Genomic DNA, 26,440 nt, shown 5'->3' on the forward strand with positions numbered 1-26,440 from the left:
GTTTTCTGGGAAGGAGGATGTAATTTCTTCTCCCCAACAATGCAAGAATTAGAGACAGCTCCAGATGCCACCTTTGAGAAACACAGTAGCAAAAAATGAGTACCTACTTTCCAAAGAAACCCTACAGACACAATGCTGTTACCTGACTACTTGCTTGAAGGGTGACAGGAGACACACAGCATGAGAAATGAGGCCAACAACCACTGCCCAAGAAATTCTGCCTTATTGCAGATCTGCCTTCACATCTGGCAAAAACTACTACAGGCAAGGGAATCCTCAAGGAAGCAAGCATCACTGCAGCTGGGCGCTTAACTGCCGCTCAAGTATCAGAAGCGGTTCTCTCCAATTACGACGAGGTCTTTCCAGACAAAGATTGAATCTGTATTTTCTCCACATACACAACTCCAGCGAGTCAGAATACTAATCACGACTAAGGTCCGAGTATCAAATCATGAAAAATACTGTCTTGTGAGGTTGAGGAATTTTCCACTAGTGCTCACAAGGAGGAAGGCATCATCATAGTGTTCATCATGTGTTTGTTCTGCTCTAATATGACATCATACATAGTCTATACAGCTCGCTAGTATGGGGGTGCTTGATTTAAAAACAAAACAAAACAAAACAAAACAGAACAAACCCAAACTTACCATTTTTTAACTTGATCTTCTGCACTCAAACTTTGAGAAGAGTTTCCAATTAGAATGCATCTGCAATAAAGTAAAATCAAACATTAAAACTCCATTAGCAATAGCATGCTTATTATTATCTCTTATCTTAATTCTCATCCTGTTCAGCAGCTTGTCCTTACTTCAAAAAGAACATACCAGAAGGACTACATCAGGTATCTGTATTGACTGTCAAAACAGTCAGTCCTCCCCCTCTGCCCAAAAAGCAGCCTCAATACACACTAGCGTCTCGAACATTTAGTTCAAACCAACACACAAAACGTAGCTACACTTAATAGCCTTTCTAGAATCAACCAACACTGCTCTTACAAACTTGTACAAAGCAACAGTGCGTGTCCAGTTTAGCGGACAGAAAATATCTAAGTACTTTATTTATGAGAGAGAACTCAAAAGCAAAAAAAGCAGCAGCAGTAACAGTTAAATTAAAGAGCATTTACATCAAACTAGTTCTCTGCAAGTTAAATCTGACCTTTCAGGCTATTTTTTTCAATAGCTTAAATTTTGAAGAGTATTTCTAAACAATTTTCAAGGTCAGATTAGACCTACGTATGCCAAATAAAACCAATACACAATGATAGGAGCCGCAGCCCATGCACAAAATTTATTGTGTGCTACTGTTTATAAAATACTTGAATAGTTCAGAACATGCATAAAATTTCCAACTTAGGGGTATGTACAGATTGTACTTTATGGCAAACCAAAAAAAAGGGGAGATGAACTCTAGTGACATAGGTTTCAAGTTGTGTTCCAGGGGATGAGAAGGACATGTAGCAAATGTCAAAATATATAACAAAGTACAGTGGCAATCAGTACAGTCCATTATTTGTGAACAAATTAGCACAGGGCTTCAATTTTTATTTTAACCAAGCAGTCCTGTAGATACCAAAATACATGCAGTCTCAAGTTTACACTTTCACTAATGCCTTAGCAGTTGAACAGAGCAATTGCTTACGCGCTGCTTTGCCTAAACAGAAAGTATGTCCGATACAGTTTCAGTTTCCTTTACAGATTTAAAAATAATAAAAAGCTTGCAGCTATTCAGCCCAGTGATTATTAGCTATTTATGCAACCGTAATACTCACAATAAACTAAAAGTACCCATAACATCTAGGTAACCTATAGATGTACATCATAGGTCTATATATTAAATATTTGCAAAATGAAAACATGCATACACAAAATACAATGCCAAGCTTTACAGACTTGATATGAATCAAAATTTACTTAAACAATGTACAAAGTTCAATTAAAAGTACCTTAAAATTAACACTTCCATATTTTTCTTACTTTTAAAATTAGTATATATAATAATCTTTTTAAAATTCAAGGTGGGGAAGAGTCTTGAAAAAGCTGGGCAAAAAAGTTTCTAAATTAAATATTTTTTTTTTTAAATCTGTGTTCAAGTAATAAACATTCCTACATAGAAATCTTCTGATAAGCTGTAACTAAAAAATACAGTGAATACAATATAGAATTAGCAACATCTAAGGAGTAAACCTGAGGTCAGCATTTTACAGAATGACCAACTGAGATTTTTTTTTTGGCATTTTTTCTGTCTATTTAAAATACAGTTTTTGCAGCCTCAGATACTTTAAGACCATTCTAATCTATCGTTTTAAAGACATTTCATGAAACCGATGTCCATTAATAAATAGTTAGCTCTTAGGGTTGTATTTGAAAGTCTGATTTAAAAAACAAACAAACAAACAAACTACCTCTACTGAAAGAAAAATCCCATTTGTAAACTTAAAAGTGTTGACAACGATAAGCATAAGATGCTAGTCTAGATGTGCTTTAGTGATAACAGCCCGATTCCTTCCCCAGATCTCTTCCGCAGCTTGGGCAGCCAGTGACGGGCTTTGCGTAACGAGGCGAGGCACGCTCCCGGGAGGTGGGGTCACCACGTAAAGAGAGGGGCTGTTGTCTCAAAAGCTTGACGGTCTTTCTTCAGCGGGACCAAGCCGGATGGTTTTCTACCTCGCATTAAGTAGTCCCTTCAAGCGATCCCCCTGGCTATTTCATCTGTTGTCACATCAAAAAGCAGTAATCTAGGAATTCTCAGGCAAGACACGAGTGAGTAAACCAGTAGCTGACGTGGTCACTGTGCATTGTTGTTGCCAGTTCCATTGTTTCCATTGGCATTTGTTGTGTTTATAGTATTAATACCATCTTGCTGAAGAGCATCTTTTCTTGGTGGCATTCTCTCATTGATCCTATCCAAACCTTTTGCTTCTTCAAAACTGCAGATTTTATGTTGCGGAGAGAATCCTCGTATTGCTTAACAAAATGCAAATTTGATATGTCAGTAATGGAAAAAGAAGTTGAAAGCATATACTTTTTCTAACAAATGATGTTTAAAAACAGGTAAGAAATCGGCCAAAGAAACCTACGGCTCTGCATCTGTATTAGTAAAAGCTTCTCTAACCTGCTTTCCTGAAATGTTCAACAGCAATCACGATTTCGCTTTGTAACTAAAAGAACAAAGTATGGCAAATATTCTGCAAGTAGGAATCAAGGGGTTAAGCCCACTTGATTGCTTCTGCGTGTCCCTGGCGTGGCCAGCTATCAGCACCAACTGCGCTTGCTGCCAGCGCGTCAGGCTTATCTTAACATCCCCCTGCTCTTCGGTGGGATGTCAGTAAGATCTAAGCGGCACAGCAAGTGCAGTGGAGGCAAAGCAGCAAAGGGTTACAAAGGTAGTAGTAGATTTACACCCTGCACACGCATCGATGGCTGATCCTGCAGTTTTCATGCAGGCAAAACTGCGGGATGTGGTTCGCATTCTGCGCTAATCACGTGGACGATGGAAATGGACGCAACCACAATCACTGAGTTAGCACTGTGGTTAAACAATGGCATCATTTAAATACAAATGTATTTAAAGTAAGGATAGAAAATAGGTATTATTTTGCTGCTGATTATTTTAATGAATGAGGTCTGCGGTTGAATTTAGACCTGAAAATGGTTGACCACATAATAAGACTGAAGTCTTTGGGATGAAATAATTCTTTGGAGATTTAAGTACAGCTTTCCACTCACAACAACGGGACCTCTTGCGCGTGTGTGTGAGAACAGAATATGGCACTTGTTTATATTTTTGGAGATCTGACTTCCTTAATTAAAAAACAAAGAATACAGTCGTTAAATGGTGCTTTGCGACCAAATCTGAAAAACCCCGAAGGCAGCGCTCCCAACTGCTATGCTGTTTGTCATTCACTTCATTGAATATTGAGCAAGAGGAAATTAAAGTATCGCTGAGAAGACAACGTATCTGATGCTGAATACTCTGAACACCAAATAATTTGACGGCATTTTGCTCAATACCACTAGCAAAGGACGTATATACAATTTATTTAGCACAGAAGCACTGACAATCCATGGAATTTAATATGCCTCATACTGGCAGGATGGCGTATATACTGGAAATAAATTTGGTCAACAAATTATGTTCAAAATCTATAGCAAAAACATTACATTTATACGTCTTGCACTACCAGATGTGTTATGGGAAGTTTTAAAAAAATATGTTCAAAGCCATTAAAATAGATTTTATGAGAAAAGGCATGCATAAACAACCCTCCTTCCACATGTAACTCCCCCCCAATCAAACAAAACCTTGCAGTTGAATGCAGAAAAAAACCACTAAACAGTACCATTTTTAAGGACTTCAAGACAACACCACGTATCACAACATGCCATTATACAAAAACCTACTGCATATTTTGTAAAAACGAACAAAAAAAGACCAACCCCCCCAAGAATTTCCCTAAAATATTAAAGATAATCATCATCCTAAAGCCAGAAATGAATGTTACATGTAAAAGGGATGAATCAATGCAGTTGATTCATCTCTGCTTGTGCAAGTTGAAAGTAAAACACACCCACACAGAGTACTTTTGAATTCCCTCCCAGACACCACAGATCTCTGCCAATGGCAAAGACTCTGATCATACCTTTTTCAGCCTCAATTGCCTCTACAGTGGCTGTACAGAAGTGAGCAGATGCATGCAAAATGAATGAGAAAGATGAAGAGTGTAATATCGCATAGCAGAAAAGGCAATGATCAATTTAATATAGTATGCTACGCCAGATTAGATTACAATTAGTTAAAATGATAATTAAGGTTTTAGGGGGTTGTTTTTAAGTTTAAGGAAAACTTCTCCTAAACTAATACCATTTATCAACTGAAAGTATATCAAAGCAACACTAATTAACTGATGTTATTAACTGCACATTTCTATAAGTTTTTTGGGGGTTGGTTTTTTTTCCTTTTTTTTTAAGACAGCAACAGAAAATTTCAACTGATGTTAAAGTTGTAGTATGGTTTAAAAAAATGCTAAAAATCTATTTGAGAGTACTATTTCTGAAGATTAAAATGCATTAGTGAGCTTCATGAAATTACCATGAAGGACGCTATAAAAACAACACTAGCAGTGTCCTAATAATAAGTTATTTTTCTCTTTATGTTTAGCTTCCTGAAGTTTAACTAGTACTTCAATTTCTCACCATTTTTTAAGCTAAAATGGGTATCTCTGAGAACTGAACTGTGGAATTCAAACCAGAAAAGACAAATCTAGCAAGTCATATTTACAAAGTCTCATTAATTGTTTAGCTGAAGCAACAACAAAGTCTACAGCAGGAAGAGGTCTGGATTTAACATAGTCTTGGTGGGTGAATTCATGTGAATATGAAAAAAATATAGCTTACTAGATGTTTTTTGAACTGAACAGCCATGACATCTGCTGTAATTTGTTAGGTGTAAGATCTTTCCCAATTGTTCTAGCTCTAGAAGTCAAAGCTTTAACACTAGGTTATTATGATACCAAAATCAAAATAACTTTCTACTAGGGCAGACTCGCTACAGAAACCCACCTTGTAACTATGACCTAAACTGTAGCCAAGTTTCAAGAATGGTAACAACTTTTTACCTCCTCTACTACGTGCCATGCTTCTAATACCGTAATTTCAGAAATATTAACAACAAATAGCATACATAGTGGTAAACCTACTTGTGTAGTGCTTGATGCATATTGTTAACAACAAAAATCGTAAAAGAGTATTCAAGCGAATGTTGGGGAAACTAACTCTGTAAGAAAATACGGCATTAGATCAGAATAGAATTCTTTAAAGCGAATTAAGTTTATTACTTCTCATTTCCTATCCAACAAAATCCAGACACGTTTCAAGTGCCTACACTATGCCTACACTATGTTGTTATGTATCAATTGCCTACACTATGCCTTAACCTCACTGTTGCATAAAATTCAAATTTCCACTGAGATAATCTTAAAAAATTGCTATTAAAATAATGGGGAATACTTAAGCGTAATGCAGCGTTTTAGCTTTTACATACTGCACATTTCATGTACCAAAAAAAAATTCCTGCACTTAAATCTACAGAGACAAGGGCAATTCCAGAATTAAATCAAAAAGCCACTTGAATGGATGGTTATTTATGTTTGCATTAAGGGAAAGAAACTTTCTCAAATTGTAAAAATCAACTAGTTTAAGAATTATTTTAGAAAGTCACCAAATACATATTTTCATATTATAATCAATTTGCCATATAAATACAAAACTATGTAAAAAAACCACCTCTTTCCACCATTTCCTGTTACCTGTGAAGTCTTTGTTTTCTTTCCTGAAAAGATCACGAATATTGATTTATCTCTGTAAATTATGTAGCTTGGTCATAAATACAAATTTCAAAATCTACTCCTAGTTCATTCTACTTGTAGTACTAGTATTCCAAAAAGATCTTGGAATATACATCACAGTTAAGAAAAAGATAATTTTCAACTTGACATAAAAGAACAAACTGACTGGAAAATACAAGCACTTAAAAAACCCCACACTGTAAAGACTCAATTTGGAAAATAATTTTGTTGGATTCTCTTTTGCAGGTACATCTAAATTAAAATTACATTCTTTGTGAACCCTGACAAACCTCAAATAAATACTGTATCATACTAGTGTAACAGGTAATCCTTAAGTCTTTGCTCAGAAAATTCTTGACTTGAGAGCAAATTTTAAGCAATAGGGTTCAATGCCATTTCCATCCCCAATTCCAGCTCTCCCCCTGCTTTACTTAAGGGACAGATCTGATACAAAATCCTTGCCGACTTTCAACATAAACCCAAAAAACTATCTTACTGCCCCTCTGACTAATAGCAAGGGCAGCAATGAAAGATAAGTATTTGGCTAGTTCAACCGATTTCCATGGAAGTACGTAACAATTTTTAATTTAGGCTTGTGTTTAGTATGTTGCTGAATAAGGCTTTAGGTGGTTGGGTTTTTTTTAACAGATGTTGACTCAATTTGAAAATAATTTTGTTGGGTTCAGTTCACAGAGTAAGTCACTAGGAAATGCTACTTTAAAAAACAGTACTTAATAGGGTCTTTAATATTTCCACTACTATAATGCAAGCAACATAAATAATAAAACCCATAAATCTACATTTAAAAAAATTTAGAAACATACAAAGGCCATGATTTCCCAAGGTCTATTTTTATCCTAGTACATTAAAGCTATCTACAAATAACCTAGGATGTGTTTCTCAAAAATATATCCATATATTTCTGGAAAAAAAAAAATCATATATTGACTTCTTCCATAGGATGCAGTTTTGCACTTTTTTTCCAAAATTATCTTTTTTAACTGATGTGTCTTTGTTTAACACTTTCACTACAGTTAGAATTTGTATTTCACCCTCAGACTGCTCTATTTTGTGATAAGAATCTGTTCAAGCATTACCCGTAAAGCAGCTGCATTAGACCGACTAATGCGCTTGGTGCCCTACTCTGTGTTATGTCAATGCCAACAAGCTCCTCGCCTCTGAGAATGGCCAGTATCTCACAAAAGATAGCACATGTGGCTGAACAAATTCCTGAAACAGTAGTGGTATTTGTTAAGATCTAGTATAGAATATGTTACTGACATTAAGAACTATAATAGGCATATAAGCAAAAATTGCATATGCATTGCATTAATGGTGACTTAAATATGTATGTCTATATATATACTTGCTCTGATAAAAAAATTTCAGCCCAGCTCTCTAGAGAAATGTAGATATACACTCCAATTTCTTATAGCTTTCAAAGCTTCTTATAGATTTAATAGCAACGAGCACAACCAGACCTTTTCTCAACGTGCCACTGAAAAATGAGCACTTGTAAGACTGAAACCTGGAAAACCCATGACATATTGGTCAATTTTGCGACTTTTCAAGCAACCAAAAGAATAGGATAATACTACAATTAATATTATGTGCTTGTCTTTTCTCAAATCTAGACTACTTTAAATTATTAATAGTATATTGATCAACATAGTACGATATACTTCAAAAAGTAATTAAGTATTTGTAGTAAGAAATCCTACCATGCTACCAGTGACCATATTTTTGCCAAGAATATGAATTCACTAATACTATGATAGTTTAGAAAAGTGTCAGTTAGCGAAGTTTTATTTTAATTTTGGTTTACTTCTAGCTTTGCAATTGAGCATAATAATTTGAAAACCTCTACTTTTTAAAGACTGAATCAATAAAATTCTTATCAGTAAAAAGAAGTTACTACAATTTAAGGAGAACTAACAGTTGGCATGAGTTATTTTGAACAATCAACATGACTAAAACAAATGAGGTATATTAATGTAGTGCATCAACGAATATTGCCATCAAAGGTTCTAGTCAAGAAAAAAACCACACCCACAAAAATCCAAACCACATTCTGCATACTTTCCAAATGTCCCACATTGTCAGTAATGGTAGAAAGTCATATGTTTTATGTTAAAAAATTTTCTAGTCAGTTTGATCCTCTCTGATATTTGTAATGCAACATGGATAAAAATCTGTTAAATGAATGAGAGGAATGCAGACTCATTTTTTAAGCATAATAAAGTATCTTATTAAACAATGAAAATTAAAACTAGAACATATGCTTTTGGAATAGTTGGATGGATTAGGAAACATACACCATTTCTTGTTATAGACATTCACAAAACAATCACATACATACACTGGACATATAAACTTACTTGTAGACATTATATGTCCACTGAAAAATGACTTAAAATGTGACATTCATGTTTCAAAGCTATTAAAAACCAGCTTTGATAGTTTAACAGAAAATATAATGAAAGGCTTTAAAAAAACATGGGAAGTTTAAAAAATTCAAATAAGCAGCCTAAATCACAAACTGAGAAAAGCAGCTACTCTTGGAAATTAGATTGTGTAAAAAGTGTTATTCATATATCACAATCTTTCAATAGTTGTGAAACTCAGTGGTCCCATACAACAGTTTTATAGTTTCCGTTAAAGCCTGAAGATGGCCAATAAAAAGTCTTTGAATAATTTATGTTAAGAGTGCTGCTGATATGAAGTCCAGTTTCAGGCTGATATATTTTAGCTATCCACCACTGTGAACAGAAACCGGGACTTCATTCTTTTAATACATTTGGTACAATCTCGTAGTGTGCTCCCTAAGCCTAGTTAATCATTTATGGGCCTTGTGAAAAATATGATCCAATGATTCAACAAACTAAAAAAAGAAGAAAAACCTTTTACAAAATATTCAATGAGCCAGATTACAGGTATATTTTGTACAGAGTTCTTTTTATTTTCATGCAAAAAAAAAATATATGCACACTTAATAACACCCTTTTATTTTGATTTATTTACAAGTTTTAAATTCAATCCCTTTATTCTCAACTGATTTTATAACAATTACTGAATATTTTTCAAGTACATTATTGTTCAAAATGCACAATGTGCAGCAGCAAATGCAGCAAACCTCAAAAACAAGGTGCTACAACATTGCTTCTACATCAAGAGACAGACAAGTGTCTGGGATAGTGGTTTAATTTTAACACTTATACAGACATACATCTATACCTAGAGAGAGACAGACAGATCTAAGAAAGCAGCTACATCTGCAGAGGAAGGAAACAGCATGTTACAAGGACAATTCAGGGAGGTCAATTATACATAGAACATTTGACAAACAACATAGAGAACAAACTTTGGCATTAATTACCAGGGTACAAAACGTAGCACATTTCAATCTATCAATGAAGTGGATTACGGAACTCTGCAGCCTGTAGCTGTTTGTTAATATTAATCTCAACGAGTATTTGACGTTGTCAATGAAAATACTAACACATCTATAATAAAACCATTTTAATGGAAAGCAGACAAGTAATGATGCAAAATTACATTGCCATTTTTGTATCTGTAATGATCAAATGCCTCAATACCAGATCTATAAGGTCACCCGACTTCAGGCATCTGTGCCACCTGAAAAATTGTAAACTAAGGAAGCTCAAAGTCTGAAAAATGTGGCCTGACACCACTGAACTCATTTGCTTTTAGTTTTATACCCTGGTTAAGTATCCATTTCACATTGCCTGATTAACACATAACACTATGCTTGTATCAGCCGCTAAGACAAGAACTGAAAAGCATAAGAAATTCCCTGCATGCATTATGTGTAGTGTTAGCAAAAGAGTGAGATGTGCCCCAGTCCATCTGAGGCACAGCAAGTTGCATAACATCATTACCACTTTGCAGGGTCTGTCGTCCTCCAGCCAACACTCCACTAGGTAACATTCCAGTGGGAGTCAAACCCTTGAGTGTCAGCACACTTTCACTCTCCTCCCTGGTATGAGAAAAACCAGGAACAAAACCTTCAATATCTGCTCATGAAAACTTGTATTAAAGTAAAATAAGGGATGGGGAGAGGGAGAGCCTATTTTTGCTGTGCTTTATGCCTGTCAAGACTGAATGTAAATTCCAATTCAAACAAGTAGAAATGGGAAAAGTTTTCTATTCCATACCAGTCTTTCCTCTGCCTAGGAGTTATAATTACTGATTACTTCTGAACCAAATTCTGAGCAATTATTCACATGCAGGCTCATTAGCTTTGAAATTAGCACTGACTACCTCATGAGGTACTGAACATATTTCAGTGCCATAAAACAATCCACAATTTTGTTCAAAGTGTCTATGCTTCAGGAATTACCAACTTTAAAAAATTATCCCCATTTGAACAATTACAGTCTGGGGAACACTATATATTTTGGGTATATGTGATCATGAAATCTCTAGATCTAGACAGGTACAAGAAAATCATATTTTTTAAAAGCTGAAAACAAGCAAACAAAAAACTGAAACAACATCCCCTAGCCCTCAACTTTCTGGTATGCCAGAAATTTTCTGAGCCAGTCGTGACCTTCTGCATTGCACCCTTGATTTCAGTCTCTCTATTTTGGTATTGTCTTTCCAACACTCGTAGTTAATGGCTGGACAAATAACTTGTAAACTAAAGATCATGTTCTCTAATTTCTTGAAACATGTCTCAAAAAAAAAAATTTAAAAATACTCTTTAACCAAACACACCAACATCAATGGGGTGCATCAATATGCCAAACAAGATTCTGATGCATAATGACCTCCCTGAAAACAGTTTGGCATCCATTATCCTGGAACAGAGATGTTTTCCTAATATACGTAATAAGAGGGGTTTTAGGAACACAGAAGTCATTCAAGTACCTGAGAACAGAGAAGACTCTTGCCATCTTGCCAATTGCACGAATTTTGTTTCTGATTATTTCTTTCCGTGCGGCAGCTGTACCTACTTTCAATGGAATAAGAGAGAGTCTCAAGCTCATGAGTATTTACAGGGTCAACATTTTAAAGCGCATCAAATTCAACACAGCTGTTTAAGTTCAGTACTCTTCACAGGAGGCCAGTACCCAAACACTTAAGGGCACAAAGTTGTAAAATTATGCCTTCAGAACACCATCAAAACCACCATCACCTCTGTGTCCACAAAACACACACAAAAAAGTTTAGGATGTTCACAGTGATTTTCTAAAGCTAGCAAGCATCTAAATTACCGCCACTACAGTGTAGTAACTATCATAACTCATTTGCCTAAATTTTACACTTGAAATTCTTCACTGACATCTGTGTATATCAAGGTGTAGGCATGCAGCCCAATATAGAAGCCAAAGAGATATTAAAGGCACAAAAAATAAAGGTTTTTTGCTAATTCTTACACAGCTGTCCGAGAGAAAACAGTAGCCTGCTTGTTTTTATGTCAACTCCCAAAACTCACCCCTACCAAAAAAACCCACAAAATAAAATGCCAAAGAATTGCAGTGTTACTTCCCTTACCACCTAAGTCTATGTTCCGTGTCATCTTAGGTTTGCATCATTTGCAGAAATTACAAATATTAAAGACCTGGAGAAAATACTGCGTATTCCACAGAGCAGAGAGAGAGATACCATTTGTGGCAGGTAAAAGTGAAGACAAAACTCTGAAAGGAGGCTCGCGATTGGGAAGGAGAGCCACCTTTGCCTGCCTTGCCATTATGAAAACAGAAGGTCCTTTCTCCAACACTAGGTTTGTTTCGATGCATAAAAGTAACAGTCATCCTTCCCCTCATCCTCCTTTCCTTTTGCTGACTCCTCAATTCCACTAAAACAGTACAGGTAGATGAGGAGGTATCAAAACTAAAATCCTTACTTCTCCTCAGCCATTGGGGAAGGAGAGTATTAATCACACCAAGATAAGAGTAACTCAGTCATACTCTGAATTCAACCACAAGGGACCAAAAGTGAACAAAGACAGTTCTGTTAGGTATTCCAGATCTTCCATATATCATTGTTCTTCAACCCTGGGAGAAAAGTACTCATTAAAAAGTTGCCAAACTAATTTGCAAGAATGTAGGAGAGAGGATCACAGAAGTGGGCAGCGTAAAGCTGCATACCCACAAATTTGCCTACTCACATTCAGAAAAGGCAGCTGTAGAAGAAGCCTTTTCTTCATCCCCGCTCACTCGTATTTAGCTTCCACATAAGAGTACATACACTCTAGCACAACAGAATCACCCTGTTTAGACCACAGCTGCAAGAACGCAAGGCCTTCTGTTGCACAAGAGTGGGTAGACTTCCCACCCTGAACACCAAACCAAATAAAATACAAAAGATAAGGCATATAGGGGCAAACAACAAAATCACACAAGACAGAAAACGTATAGTAGTGACAAAGAAAAAAAGGGAGCAAGAGACAACCTTTGTATGAATACAATGGAAGAATCTCAGGGTATGAGAAATATCTGCCAATCCATTTAAACAAAATGAAAAGGCCAGGAACTACTGAGTAAAGCTTTTTTAGACAAAGGAACAACTTTAATGAACTGCAGACACCAAATTAAAAAAAAAAAAAAACAAACCACAAAACAAACCACAAAACCAGAAGGCTCAGGAAAAACTTCAGATAGGATAGGCTGAAGCATTCAATTATTACTGAAAATAAGTTATTTTAAATGTTAACTTTAAAAATTAAAAGTTCTAGAAGTTTTTACTTTCTCTTGTTGAACACTATTAAGTAACAGGTTTGAGGATCTAGAATGAGAAGGAGACTCTTTGAGAGTTTTTGAAAAGGCTAGGGCTAAATGAGGGACCATCAAATCTTTCCCTACAAGTCCCTCCATTTTCATCCTGCCTACACCTATTTGAGAGCTACACCGCTGCAGAGCTGTAACATGCAGGCTGAAAAGATTTCAGGCAGTGCTAGTGCCCGTATCTCAACTCTGGAAGGTCCCTGTGCCTTAAAAGGAGAAAGGCTGGTTTTGGGTAGTTTTGGTGTTTGTTTGTTTTTTGTTTTCGTTTTAACATCATCTGTCATTGCTCCAGCCCTCCAGAAGCAATGCAGCCAAGCCAGAAAGCCAAACATATTACTCCAGGCTGCAGCATTGCACTAATGTGGCCACTGAATCCTGGTTAGTTCTGAGACAGGTAAGGTGTCATCTACTTGCAGAAGAACGTCTTGTCGTATGTCCTAAATTAGAGGACATATGAAAAAGAACTTGCCCATTCTCCATTCCCGATGCCTGCACAAGAAACAAATTCTGAAACACTCATACTATTATGTTCCAAGAAGTCACATAACCTTTGGAAACATCTGTATAATCTAATGCATTCCCACATATCAGAAATATTCTCTGGAAGTGACAAATTTATAGAGAGCAAATTGACTATTAGGTAAGTAATGGTCAGAAGAATTTTTCTGCACAGAATTATCTACCCTGGAATTTCTGAAAAACAGGTGATAGACCATGAATTTAAGTTAGTAGGCTTCTTTTTACATTTTGTATCCAGCCATCTTCAAAATTGCACATACAATCAAAAGTACCTTTTTGACATCTCAGTTGAAGGAAACTAAAAGTACTACACAAACCAGGTTTTGGAACACTGTATAAACACATTCCATGCATAATCTTAAAAAAAAGCGCACGATAAAATTATTTAAAGAGCAAGACAGACAACTGAATACGCCCTACACATGCAGGACCAAAGATAAAATTTTAGAAATAGGTAAAAGAATGAAATTTTACCAAAAAAAGGAATGGAAGAAAGGAGGAAAAAAAATCATGCACAGAAAGACAGATGTCTTGGAATATGACTTCTGATAACAAAATACACAAGCCTTTATAAACATCCCATTAAAATGGGTAATAATAATAATAAAATGCTACATATGTCTCTCAACAGAAAGGTATTTTCTGCATTAATACTTATGCTTCCAGGTTCTATGAAGTCATATTTCAAAACATTCCTACTCTGTCTGGTCTGTACCTTTTTTATTGCCATATATGAGTCGCTCTTCAGATGGAGAGTCCAGAAAAAAAGGAAGTGAACGATGGAGAAAAAGGTGAGTGAGACAAATAAAATAAAGATATTTAACTTGGCAGTGGTAATAAAGAAGGAATGGAGAAGAAATGTGAAAAAATAAAATGGAAAATTGCAACACTTAAAAATGCATTAATTGAACAAGAAGTGGAGAATTGTTGAGTGTATTTTAAAATTTGACAATAAACAAGTGAAAGCTTGAAAGTCAACATTTCAAAAAAAAAAATCCATTCACATAGATAAAGCATAGACAGTACCTAGGTGGCATTAAGAGATGCATCAAGCAAAGAAATTGTTAAAGGAGACAGAAGAAGAATAAAATAATTCAAATTAGGAAACTGCAACTACAGTATTAAAGACAGGGCATATGCAATCAACTGATGACTGCACTTATGCTGGACAACCTAAATCCTAACATCTCAGAATACCACCAAACCCTACCCTGCAAATGCTTGGTGTAATTGCTTTATGCTCTACTTAGTAGGATTACTTGAATGAAAAATGTAAATTAACTGTTTGCAGGATCACATTTGAGACTACTTCCAAGTTTTCAGATTTCTGGCAACAATCTAAATGGCAACAAAGTTCAAGTGGCTCACAACCAATGCATTCCAATCTAAAACACACAGCTGCTTGGCACAACACTATTCTGCTACTGAATTTGAACACAGTAGTTATCAAACATTTATAATGGGGTCATGTCTCTAATATCTTTATAAATATCTTATAAATTATCCTCAAAGTTTGCTGAAACTTTCCTTCCTCCTCCCCCATCATCAAACAATCCACCAAATCATTTCTGTTATTGGATAAAATAAAGCAAGTCTGAGAAACTTTTAGGTGTGACATTAAGCACTACTGTAAAAAAAAAAAAAACAAACCCCACACCAAAACAAAGTGTGATATGCTAGGTCTTCATGTTGATGTTGCTGCTTAATCATCACGATACAAACATTTCCTTAACAGTCTACTGTATGATAGTTTACAAGATAGAAAGATGTTATAATTCATTACATAAATACATATTATACAACGTACATATAAAAGTTCTCCTAACTTTTATTGCTTTAAACTCAAACACCAAGACTTAAACTTGTATTTCATACTTTCTGTATAGTACTTTGCCATAAGAAATATTATATCTGACTTTCACCTGTATCAACTCCTTATTGAAGTTCAATCATTGAGAAATTTAAGGTCTTAAAATAAATTTATTCTAAATATTAGCAAAGTAAGTTTAGTCTGTTTTGAAGTGCCAAGAAATTCCGAGAATGTTTCACAAAACGTTTCAGTTTTAAATAGAAATCAGATATGAATATTTGCAAAGGATACCATTACTGCTTCTTGATCACAAACACAAAACCACAGTTCCCTTCTCTGCCCCCCCAAAACGTGATTATCTAAAGAAAAATTTGAAGGCAGTTTTCTTCAAATTCCAGGTAATATTACACCAGTCTAAGTTAACTAGTATTTCACAAGTTATTATCATTAAAAAGAATTATAGATCTTAAAGTAACCCCTACCGTCAAATTGATCTTCTCCCTCTGTCATCAGTTCATCATCAGAGCAAATGCTCAAAACATTCACCAACATTTCTGTTACTGTATAGGAAAAAATAAATCTTAGGTCATCCCCTGTAGAATTTAAAATATTCCCATGCACACAAGGTGTAACTAATCACCAGCAACTTTAGTGAATGAACTTCCCACATCATAGCCATTGCTCAGTAATCTGGTTTCAAAAATACATGTTTTTCTTGATGTGCACTGTCACAGAATTTTAAAAGCTCAGAAAAATAAGCAGTTAAAAATTGTACCACCTAACAATCAAAGAACTCTGCAGAGGTTTCTCTCCTCTCTTACAAGGAGTTCTTTTAGATAAGAATTCTCTTCTTGTGTATTAGTATTTTTACATTAGGGTAAGTATTTGAACTAGATTTTATGCAAAATTTACTTAAATATGAAAACATTCTGACTGCTCAAATTTAGGTTTAAAATGAGAAAGCTATTCCATTCCTGGCACCTTCAGGCATGTAGCAGAAGCACTGAGGCAGAAAAGTATTATGATATAAATATGATGCAAACTACATGTCTTTTCAAATTCCCCTTAAAAATATCGACATAGTGGATACACAAACTTGTCTCAAAAAGCTTGTATTTTCTTTCTCCAGGCATCTCCCTATTCTGCCACTCAATCTTTCCCACATGTATCAGACTCCTTCTTAAAAGTCAAACTTCTTCCCCTAGAGTGCTCAGAAACGTATTCCAGAAGTTCAGTCAGATGGTTAAAAACCCTGTAAATTGCTGTCTACATTTATTCACGATTAATTCATACAATCCCTGTGTTATCTGCAATGGTATTCTTCCCCATTCTTGTGAAAGAGTTACTCTCCACTTTAATGGAAAAAAAAAAACCAATCCCCAGATTATTCTGATTTTGATCTGTTCAACACAGACCAGACAATATTGATACTGTATCCTCACCAAAAAAAAAAGTGGAAGCATGTATTTGTCCAAAGGCAAGACAAACTACAGGGGCCATGATTCCAGCAGTCTTAAGCATGCAGCGGGCCAACGAGCAACTTATTTAACAGTACTTGGGTTTCCCATTACCAGCATCATAACAAAAGCAAAATAAACAGCACTAACTCTTTGCTGTTGAAAATGTTATCTACTGCCTCATCAGGTAAGAAAGATATAAACAAAAAATCTCCTTTCAAATGTCAGGTCCCTCCGTTTAAAAAAAATTGTTGAGTGGGCTAACCACACTAAGAAGTGTCCAAATTATTTGTTTTTAACTGTTCACTAAAGACAATATAAACAAACCTAGAATCCTAGGTTTATATGACTGTAAATACATCATCTCAAGAATACTTTTCAAAGAAATTTAAAGAGCTTTCCAGATCTCTCTTATAAAAAGAGCAGTTCCTGTCATGGAAGGATTTTAAACAGACCCAAATAGCCTCTAACCTCATTGCTTTTTAAGACTACCTGGAGCCCCAGTGTCCTAGATTCAGAGTTATCAACTCTGGGAGGGGGAGAGAGGATCTGTGCTAAATTATCTTTTTTTACAAGAAAAATTATAAATGAAAAAGTTATCTTTAATGAAGGTCAATCTGTTGTAACTATATAAAAAATTTAAAATCTACATGAACATCTCAACATAGTTTATACCTATAACTATACACGTTTAATAATGTATATAACCTACCATTTAACAATTTTCATATTGACTTCAAATGCAGTTCAAAGATACTACTTAACAATGCAGGCATACACCCTCAATGAAAATTACAATTTCTGTTAACACTTCTGCTTTATTAGATGCAGTTTTAAATATCTTAACTGAAACAGGCAAGGAAACCAACCAAAACCTGTAGAACAAGTTATATTTCAGTCTATCCTTTCTCAGAAATGGCATTTTCCCATGCCAAAAACCCCCTCCAAATCAGTTTAACAACTTCACCAAATCTTCTACCTGGTAATGGCAAATACAGATACCCATTTTCACAAAAATTATGCAATTAATCTTCATTAGTAAATATATTAAAAAAAAAAAAAAATCTTTCCAACATCAATCTGGGAGAAACAGGAAAGATACTCATTGATGTGTTAACTTTTGCCTACCTTTTTCTCCAACAAACGGCAAAGACCATGTGAAAACATCCATAAAATTTGGTAGCCAGTAAGGATGAGGAGAACAATTGAACTGACGAATATTCATCACATTGTTTTCATATTTTAATACAGCAGCTAAAATAAAATCCAGACATTTTGAAAAGCATGTTTAAAACTTGAGATTATCAGAAATGTAAAGTCACAGGATTGTTTTAGCTCTATTTTATACTATAGACAAAATAATCCCAGAGATACTCCATTCTCTTTCTTTCACAGGATTTACAGGACAGATTTCTAATGGAGAACTGTGGATTTTTATTGCACATGTTGCAGTTTAAGGTACTGTTACATCAATACAGTTCTTTACTATCCTATTATAGGTCTATAATGAATAAAGATTTTAAAAGGTATAATTTCAGCAACTTTAAGAAAATCCTAACTCAGAACAGCAATACATCCAGTATATCCAGAGTCAGGTTTTATTCTTCCTGTGTGTCTTCCCACATCGTAAGCCTGGAGTAAAACCACAGAAATCTAGAAGATCAGGGAGAAGGGAAGCACACAGAAACAAAACAGAAAACCAGAAGCATTCTAAAGCTAAATAAGCACTGATTGCGTTTTTCCATACTTACGCTTGCATTACACTGGGAATAGCTGATGTGAAAAAGGATTCTTAAAACACAATATCCACAGAGATGGTGAAAAAAACCACAAAAAGCCACTTAAAGCTATTTTTATTTCTCCTTTACTTTACAATCAGTGCAAGTAACAACAGCTCATCTATTCCTCTATACAGTTAATCACCTTACATAAGTGGTTTGGTTTGGGGGGTGGTTCTTTGGAGCTGGGTGGGAGAAAATGCAACGTATTTTATAGAAAAGAGGTCTTGGTTTCAAAGGAACACTATTTGAGTATTTGGAGATCATTCATTCATTGCATACTTGAAATGCCATACTTTAATGTCATACTTGAATTTCAGTAGGCTTTATTTTTAATTATTTCTGTGTTGAACTTTGTTCTCATCTATGAATAATACTCATTCACAGCTAAGCTCTTCTCTGTAATTCTGACTTTTAAATTTCTCTCAACACTATTAAGCATGCTTCTCCCATGCAACTTCATCTTAAGCAGAGGATGGACAAAAATTAATTCCTTCTATTTTACACCTCCCTAAGAACATTTCCAGTGGTGATCAGTATTTAGATCCATACTTGCTCTTTCTTGATTTCCCATACACTGACATTATGGCCCTGTACCATCACAATTAAAGGTCTTTTCCAACCTAAACGGTTCTGATTCTATTCTATGATTCTATGGAAGTGTTCAAAAAACGGTAGATGTGGCACTTTGGGACATGGTTTAGTGGGCATAGTGGTGCTGGGTTGATGGTTGGACTGATGATCTCAGAGGTCCTTTCCAACCTTAACGATTCCTAGTTTTACTTTCATTAAAAAATAATCCAGCCACCAAGCCAGGAAACATGAAATTATTACTCTCCCCTTAATAGGTTTGGTGGTGGACTTGGTAGTGTTAGGTTAATGGTTGGACTGGATGGTCTTAAAGGTCTTTTCCAACCTAAACGATTCTATGATTCTAATTAGACTCTCAGATGCCGTGATATACAACACAAACTACCTTGTGCATAGGCTGCTGATCAATGCTTCTTCCCTTCCTTCCTTAGTTCACAAACTAAAGACAACCAGAGGAGTGAAAACTCACAGCACAGGAAAGCCTTGCCTGACTGGAAAACACATGATACATTCAGAAGTACTAAATGGCAACAATTTTTACAAAGGAAACATTTGCCCACACTTGTGCTTCAAGGTACCCTTATAGGAGATCGTCATTTATGTCACGTGCTCTTCTTCATAATACAATTTTTATTAATGGATTTTTTTGTCCCTTAATTTCTTACATGGCAAAAAATTGTTCATATTAGATGACTTATCTACTAAGACATTTTTATTTTAGTATTACATAGAGTTACTAATAACAAGTTCTTACCTTTATTGTTGTAGACATCCAGGTAATTAGGTGCTGAAAAAATTGTTATTAATGACGGGAACCCTGTAGTTTGACTTTTCCTGTACATTCTATAACTGCAAAACCAAACAGATTATTTTATATCTTACAGCAATAAGCAATTAATTTTTATTTTACACTGTGAATGATTTCTTGAAGGACACAAAGTACTTACCCTGCATCTTGTGCTTCATGTGCTCTAATGATTGACAATAAATTATTATTTTGCAAAAATTCACAAACTGCTGGATAGCTGTGAAATGAAAACAACTATAAGTAAAAGAAATTGTCTTAAAATATACGGCAAGAGTCAGCATTAAAACATCAAATAGATCATAGCATACTCTCACCTATAAAAGTATGAGCATCCTCTGACTGTATTGTGACTGAAATGCTCTTGTGAATTTTCATTTCCAAAATCTTCTGAAGGATCTGACCACAATAAGTCACACATTGGTCCAAATGCTGGAGGCTCTTTGAATCTATCTAACTGTTTGAGAAAAGACAACAGCACAAAGATTCTTTGACTATTAAATCGGCAAGTTTTACACAGTTGTTAAACTACATATCCATCAATACCAAGCATTTTTAGAATAAATCCCAACCATATCAGAGAGAAGTAGTTTCTGTATATTTTTTCCTCTCCTCCTCATGAAATAAGGCAGAGGCATGCCAAAAGAACCAAACCTGTTAAGAGCAATAAGATGTATTAGTTGTAAAAAGAAGGGAGATAAATTCCAGACTGATGGATATGCGTAATACAAGGTCAAGTTACAGACAAGGAACAAAATGGTCCTTTTTCATGCACATGCCATATCTACCAATCTGGAGACACTACCAGGAATTAGCGAAGAGAAACAGTACAGAAAACAGGAATGATAAAAGAAAAGCATGAATAATTAGCACTGACTAGAAGAGACTAAATATATCATCAAAACAAACAAAAAAAACCCCAACCAAAAAAACCCCTGAAACACCCGTCTCCATAATGGATCGTTTAACAATGTAATGAAGAGGTGACTAGCTTAGCCATCTGAGACTTCTTTCATACAGGCTTTATTTCTCAGCTATAGCCCTGGTGTAATGGGCCATAAGCATTTTGGGAGATGTCTGTCTGTGTTTTCTTTTCTCTAGCTGCTTCTTTACAGATTTCCAGTTGGAAACACCTGCTTTAGCAGCCCGCAACTTTCCTAGTAACTGCAGTGAAAGGGGGCAGAGGTAAGGAGGACAGCGCATTTGTTAACGTAAAAGGAAAATACCCTGCTTAAGTAAGTAACAGTCAGTCAATCTCTGATGTCCCAGAAATGAAATTAAGATATCCCAGATTCAATGTAAAGTTTATTTGATCTTTATGTAGCTGGAGTTTGTTCACAAGATGATTTTATCCAAGAAATGTAGGAACAGTTCTTTGATGGACAGTGCATTTATCTCACTTTACCTCCCATACCAAAGAAGATGACTTTGATGGTACTAGAGAACACTTAACTCTTCATGACAGGTTCGAAGGGAGGTTTGGTGAGCACCTGGTGAATTTGAGTCTAACGGTCCATAGGAATCCATTCAAATATGGAACCAGCAGTAGTGCCAAGCTCTCTCATGCCCTGGAAAATCAGAGCTCCCGAGGCTGCCACCTGTAACATAAGTGGAGAGGTCCAGATCTTTACAAATTCCTGCCAGGTAATGGCAAGGCAGGTATTAACTGAAGTTGTTGTTGGAATTTATTCAGTATTAAAAATCCAGGGGTTTAACATTTCCCACACTGGATGATAAACCCGGTATGGAATATTTCTTCCAGATTGAAGAAGTCAGTCCATCAACTTCTGCAAGTACCTGAATTTCTGTAGATTAAACCATCAAGTTTCTAAACCTCCAGCAATAAATTTGGGTCCAGAAGCTAACAGAAGCATTCACACAAGGAAGATTCAACTGTTTGCCGATTGATGTTTCCTGCAATACAGAAGGCTGAAAGTCTAGAAAGCATTTCTAAGAAATTTTCGTGAGTTATTCTTCAAAGATTTTCCTTATGGCTTTGGCCAAATGGATACAGACATTATAAAAGTTTGGTTGTTGCAAGTAATGCACCTCTCTCCAGACTACTTTCTCATAGCATTGGAACAATATGTAGCCATTTCTTGAAGTAAGGAGGTCAGCTTGTAAAAAATAAATATACTTACATACACACCAAATTCAGTGTCTCCTTCAATAGACAGTCTACCAACTGGCATGGTTCTCAAGACATCTCAAAATTTAAGGAAATGTCACTGCAAACTACTCAACCCAGATTGCATATATCAAATCAGAATAATCAACTTAAGGGTTTCTCTACACATAGGGACAGCAAGAAAGTTAACAAAAGACATGAGTCAATTCAAAACACTTGTTACTGATTAACTATTTCTGAGGATGTTGCAACTATGGCAAAACAGAATCTCAATACTCTCAATACTCAAAAATTAGCTTAACATATTTCTAAATATGATTAAGGTAACTGAGAAAGACAATTTCATTCAAGAATAACAATCGCTACACCTGGTGTTAAAACAGAAACAGGTAGTATATTTTTTAATACATACCATAAGATATTTAAATCTAAATTAATTTCTAGGTATTATGCAGTCAGGGCTACTAAACTGAAGTGCATCATACCTCCACATGGATGTTCAAATTCAGGAGTAGCAAAACCTTAGAGGTAGATTAAGGTACAGCAAATTAAAACTACTTTACTTTTGAGGCAAAATACCTTCACAGAAGTTTCACACACTTGAAGATACAGACACCAGTTTTAATTAATCTGTCCTAGTTTTCCTGAGAACTATCACATAGCAAAGCCCTAAAAACAATGTGAAGGCCAGTGAAGAGTGGCAGTCATCGTAAGTATTACTAAAGAAAAGGAAATTTCAGCAGACCACAGAAAGAAAGCAAGGTATTACAAAGACAGATTCCAACAGTGCCCCCACATATTTCAAGGCACTTTGCTGATCAAGCCTTAGTATCACCAAGAACTAAACAAAAGAATGATGATCTGTTGTAAATGAGGAAGAAAATTCTCTGTCTTCTTTAAATTAAGAGTCCCCATAACCTTATCTGGACATTTCCCTCCTTATAAATCACTAGACTTAAAATCACAATTCCTGGAATTTCGTTTCAGCAGAAATCTTGGCAGTGTAAATGAAATCAACTAAACAGCATCTGGAAGTTGATTGACATGTGTCTGAAAGAGACACTCTTTACCAACATAATCAGAGCATTTGTGTAAATGAAGTTCAGAGAATAAAAATCAGACTACTGCAAGTTTCACAAACTTCCATTTTCCCACAAGTAAGAATCACTTGCAGCCATCTTTCTGGTTAGGCTTTACTGTCAGTAGCTACTATGGTATCTGTCCTCTACTGGAAATAAGTTTATGCCAGCAAAAATAATAATTTAATTTGTGTAGTTTAATCACCTTCCTGAATGTCAATAATACTGAGTAATTACTGCATCCACAAGAAATTGCATCTGCACAGAATTTTTCTTTTTTTCTTAGGCGATTCCTATACTGTATAGAGCTCTGTTTTCCCTTCTTATGCCAGATGATTATATCTACACGTTTGCAGAGGAGACCTCTCCTTAATAAGAACTTTTCCTAATAAACCAGAAGGCTTGTAATATTATACAATCGTCTTGACTGTTTACAGAAGTCATTTCACACACCACACTTGTACCACAAGTATACATTTTCCTCAATATAAAAAGAGAATTTCACATCACCCATTTAATTTAAATACATTTACAGTATCAGTGCATGCCAAGCTCTAATGCAGCTACTGAAGTTGCTGCCAAGCCATGAATAGTGCCTTTTCCAAGTTACTAGATGACTCCCTAAAAAACAAAAAAGGCCCAAAGAACAGTTCTAATAACACTGCCTTACATTTATAAACGTAGTTTTCATCAGAAACAATATACAATGCAGACTTTCATACATATGTATATAAACATACAAGCTTATATTTCATTCTAATGTAGCCTTGAGTGTTACAGAAGCATATATGAAAGTACAGGCCAAGATTACAGAATTATCTTTTCATTAAATTTACTTGACACTTTGAAACCTGATTAGCTGCAAGACTGAGACTAAAAGAAAAATTAATCACAATCCTATTATGACAGTGGCTTTCCAAAGTGTTTTTCCAGACTATGTTTCTTTTACACTACTTTCCAAAAAGCTTTGACCATGTTTCTTTTCATCTGTAACATGAGAAGGGTTAAGGCCTTCTCAGAATGGCAGCGTTTACTTGCTTTGCTTTCTTACTTCTCTTTCTCTGCACAATGCATATAGATTTCTGTACGTTAGTATTTGCTCTAAAAATGCAACGTGCCTCAGTACATTTTCCCACTTACACCACTGAGCTTGTAAATATGCTTCCTTTCTGTTTCTACCATTTTCTTCTCCTCTCACATCATTCTACTTGGCAGTGTAATATCTGTAAGTGAAATACGCTGACATTCCAGCCTCTGAAATGGTCCAGTCAGTACAAAAAATAATCTGGTGAATTCAGAAATGAGATTCAACTGGACAGCAGCCTATAAATCTGAGGAGAGGGAGAGGTAAAAAAGAAAAATGGAGCACAAGTAAAGGAGAAAATGCTAAGAAAATGAGAAATACAATAAATGAAGATCAAAGACAAAATGGGCCATCAATATTTATATGCTATAAAACCAAATTAGGAAAATACTTTTTCCTTCTCTCTGATATTTAGATCTTTTTTGAAATAGGCCCCCACATACCTTCTCCTGTATGTGGATAAACCACTTTTTTTGGCCATTCTTACCTATAATCCCACAGCTTTCTTAGAACCACCTATTTATATCTTAAGCTGAAATCAACTACACTTTAGCTGTTACTAATCATAACAGGAATGGTTTTGGTTTCCAAATGCAGCAGTCAAGATGTCAGCTAAGTTAACCAAGTAAGTCAAAAAGGAATATACAAAAAGGAAAGCAAATGAGTTTGAAAATTCCCATCTGACACAATCTTCACCTGACATCAGCAGTCCATGCAAGCTGAAACCAAGTTATTAGAAACAGATACCTCACGTCATCACAATCTTCTTCCCTTTAAATTGCACACCACTATTTAGTGTTCCCTTTGTATATTTTTTAAAACTCGTTTTCATTCTTCTTACCGATATACTCAGCACATTTACCACAGTGAGAAGCACTCCACAGCTGTTACTCAAATGCCTACCAAATTTGCCATTTTAAATAGCAATCTGAATTTCTATTAAATACTGCAATTTCATTCTTCCAAAACCAAAATCCACATGATCGAGAGAAAAAAAAAAAACCACAAACCCCCCTGTTTTCAAAGAAATATAATTTCAAAGACAATAATTTCAAAGAAATGTGATGTTTGATACACCAAACAATTTTAAAACTACAATTAACTTCTACGAGTTTTGTCCTGAAAGCCATGAGAATGCTAGCTCTTATCTAGAAAGAAATACAAAGCACTATTTCAATTGGATATGAAGCTCTTTACATGTACTACCTGTCTCAGGAAACTATGTGGAGTTTTTGAGGGTTTTATCTGTGTGTTTTGTAACAGTGCCAGCTGTCCCAATGAGATCTACTAATGGAAAATGCACTAGATAATCCAAGAGTTTTTAATTATGATACTGCTTAGCCTACATTTCAGTTCCTGATTTACACTTCCAAAAGAGACAAGAACAGAAAACAATATACCGACAATTTCACAAACATGACTTTTGTATAGCATCATATAAATATCCATATTTCCACTTTATTTTTAAATACACAAAATACTCACTCTCCTAATGTCATCTAGTGTATTAATTTCTGGTGAAAGTCCACCATGAACACAAAGAAACTGTTGATTTAAAAGAGCAGCAAGAGGGAGACAATCAAAAGCTTCCATACAAGCATCGTAGACTCTTTCCGAGTACTTTATTTTACCTGCAGGAAAGAAAATATAAAACATTAAGAAACCCATATTAGATGGAAGAAGTAATTTAGTGGATCATAATTATAAGAGCAAATCTCAAAGTGAATGCTTAAAAAGAACCCCAAAGCAGGATTTTTTGGTTTAAACGAGCATTTCCAAACACCACAACAGCAAGCACATTTCTAAGACATATTCTCTTCCAGAACTATAAACTTTTTTCATTTCTTCTTCTGTTATCTCAAGTGTGGAGAAACTATTTTTGTTTTTAAAAAAAAAATCACAGAATTGTTTTGCATTATACAATTACACAGCATATTTCAGTGTAAAATACTACTGAGAAGTTTGTGATTTCTCATTTACAGTAAAAAACTAAGAACTGCTTATAGATTACATCACTTTTACCTACATCAAAGAGGGTTTTACGAGGGCAAATGATCCATTTATCACTGGATCAATACTTACACAAGCCTCCAAACA

The 26,440-nt window shown here is 35.2% G+C and overlaps 1 protein-coding gene across 7 annotated transcripts in view; it reads right to left on the minus strand.

Moving 5' to 3' along the window:
• Positions 1–34: 34 nt before the first annotated feature.
• The window catches only part of PPP3CB (protein phosphatase 3 catalytic subunit beta), a 32,618-nt gene continuing 6,212 nt past the window's right edge, over positions 35–26,440 (minus strand). The window contains exons 4-14 of one of the 7 annotated variants that reach the window (XM_009485947.2): positions 25,829–25,974; positions 20,370–20,509; positions 20,195–20,272; positions 20,002–20,096; positions 18,007–18,132; positions 15,904–15,981; positions 12,003–12,014; positions 11,234–11,318; positions 10,243–10,340; positions 4,640–4,669; positions 2,086–2,963 (exon numbers count right to left, since the gene is read on the minus strand). In XM_009485947.2, the coding sequence (XP_009484222.1) occupies positions 2,785–2,963; positions 4,640–4,669; positions 10,243–10,340; positions 11,234–11,318; positions 12,003–12,014; positions 15,904–15,981; positions 18,007–18,132; positions 20,002–20,096; positions 20,195–20,272; positions 20,370–20,509; positions 25,829–25,974 (1,067 nt within the window). In that variant the 3' untranslated portion in view covers positions 2,086–2,784. Of the gene's footprint in view, positions 72–647; positions 708–2,085; positions 2,964–4,639; positions 4,670–10,242; positions 10,341–11,233; positions 11,319–12,002; positions 12,015–15,903; positions 15,982–18,006; positions 18,133–20,001; positions 20,097–20,194; positions 20,273–20,369; positions 20,510–25,828; positions 25,975–26,440 lie in introns of those variants that run through there. The other 6 variants (XM_075717718.1, XM_009485944.2, XM_009485945.2 and 3 more) reach the window with 6 other exon arrangements.

This window comes from Pelecanus crispus, chromosome 10 (genome assembly GCF_030463565.1).
Source record: "Pelecanus crispus isolate bPelCri1 chromosome 10, bPelCri1.pri, whole genome shotgun sequence".
Taxonomy (NCBI): Eukaryota; Metazoa; Chordata; class Aves; order Pelecaniformes; family Pelecanidae; genus Pelecanus; species Pelecanus crispus.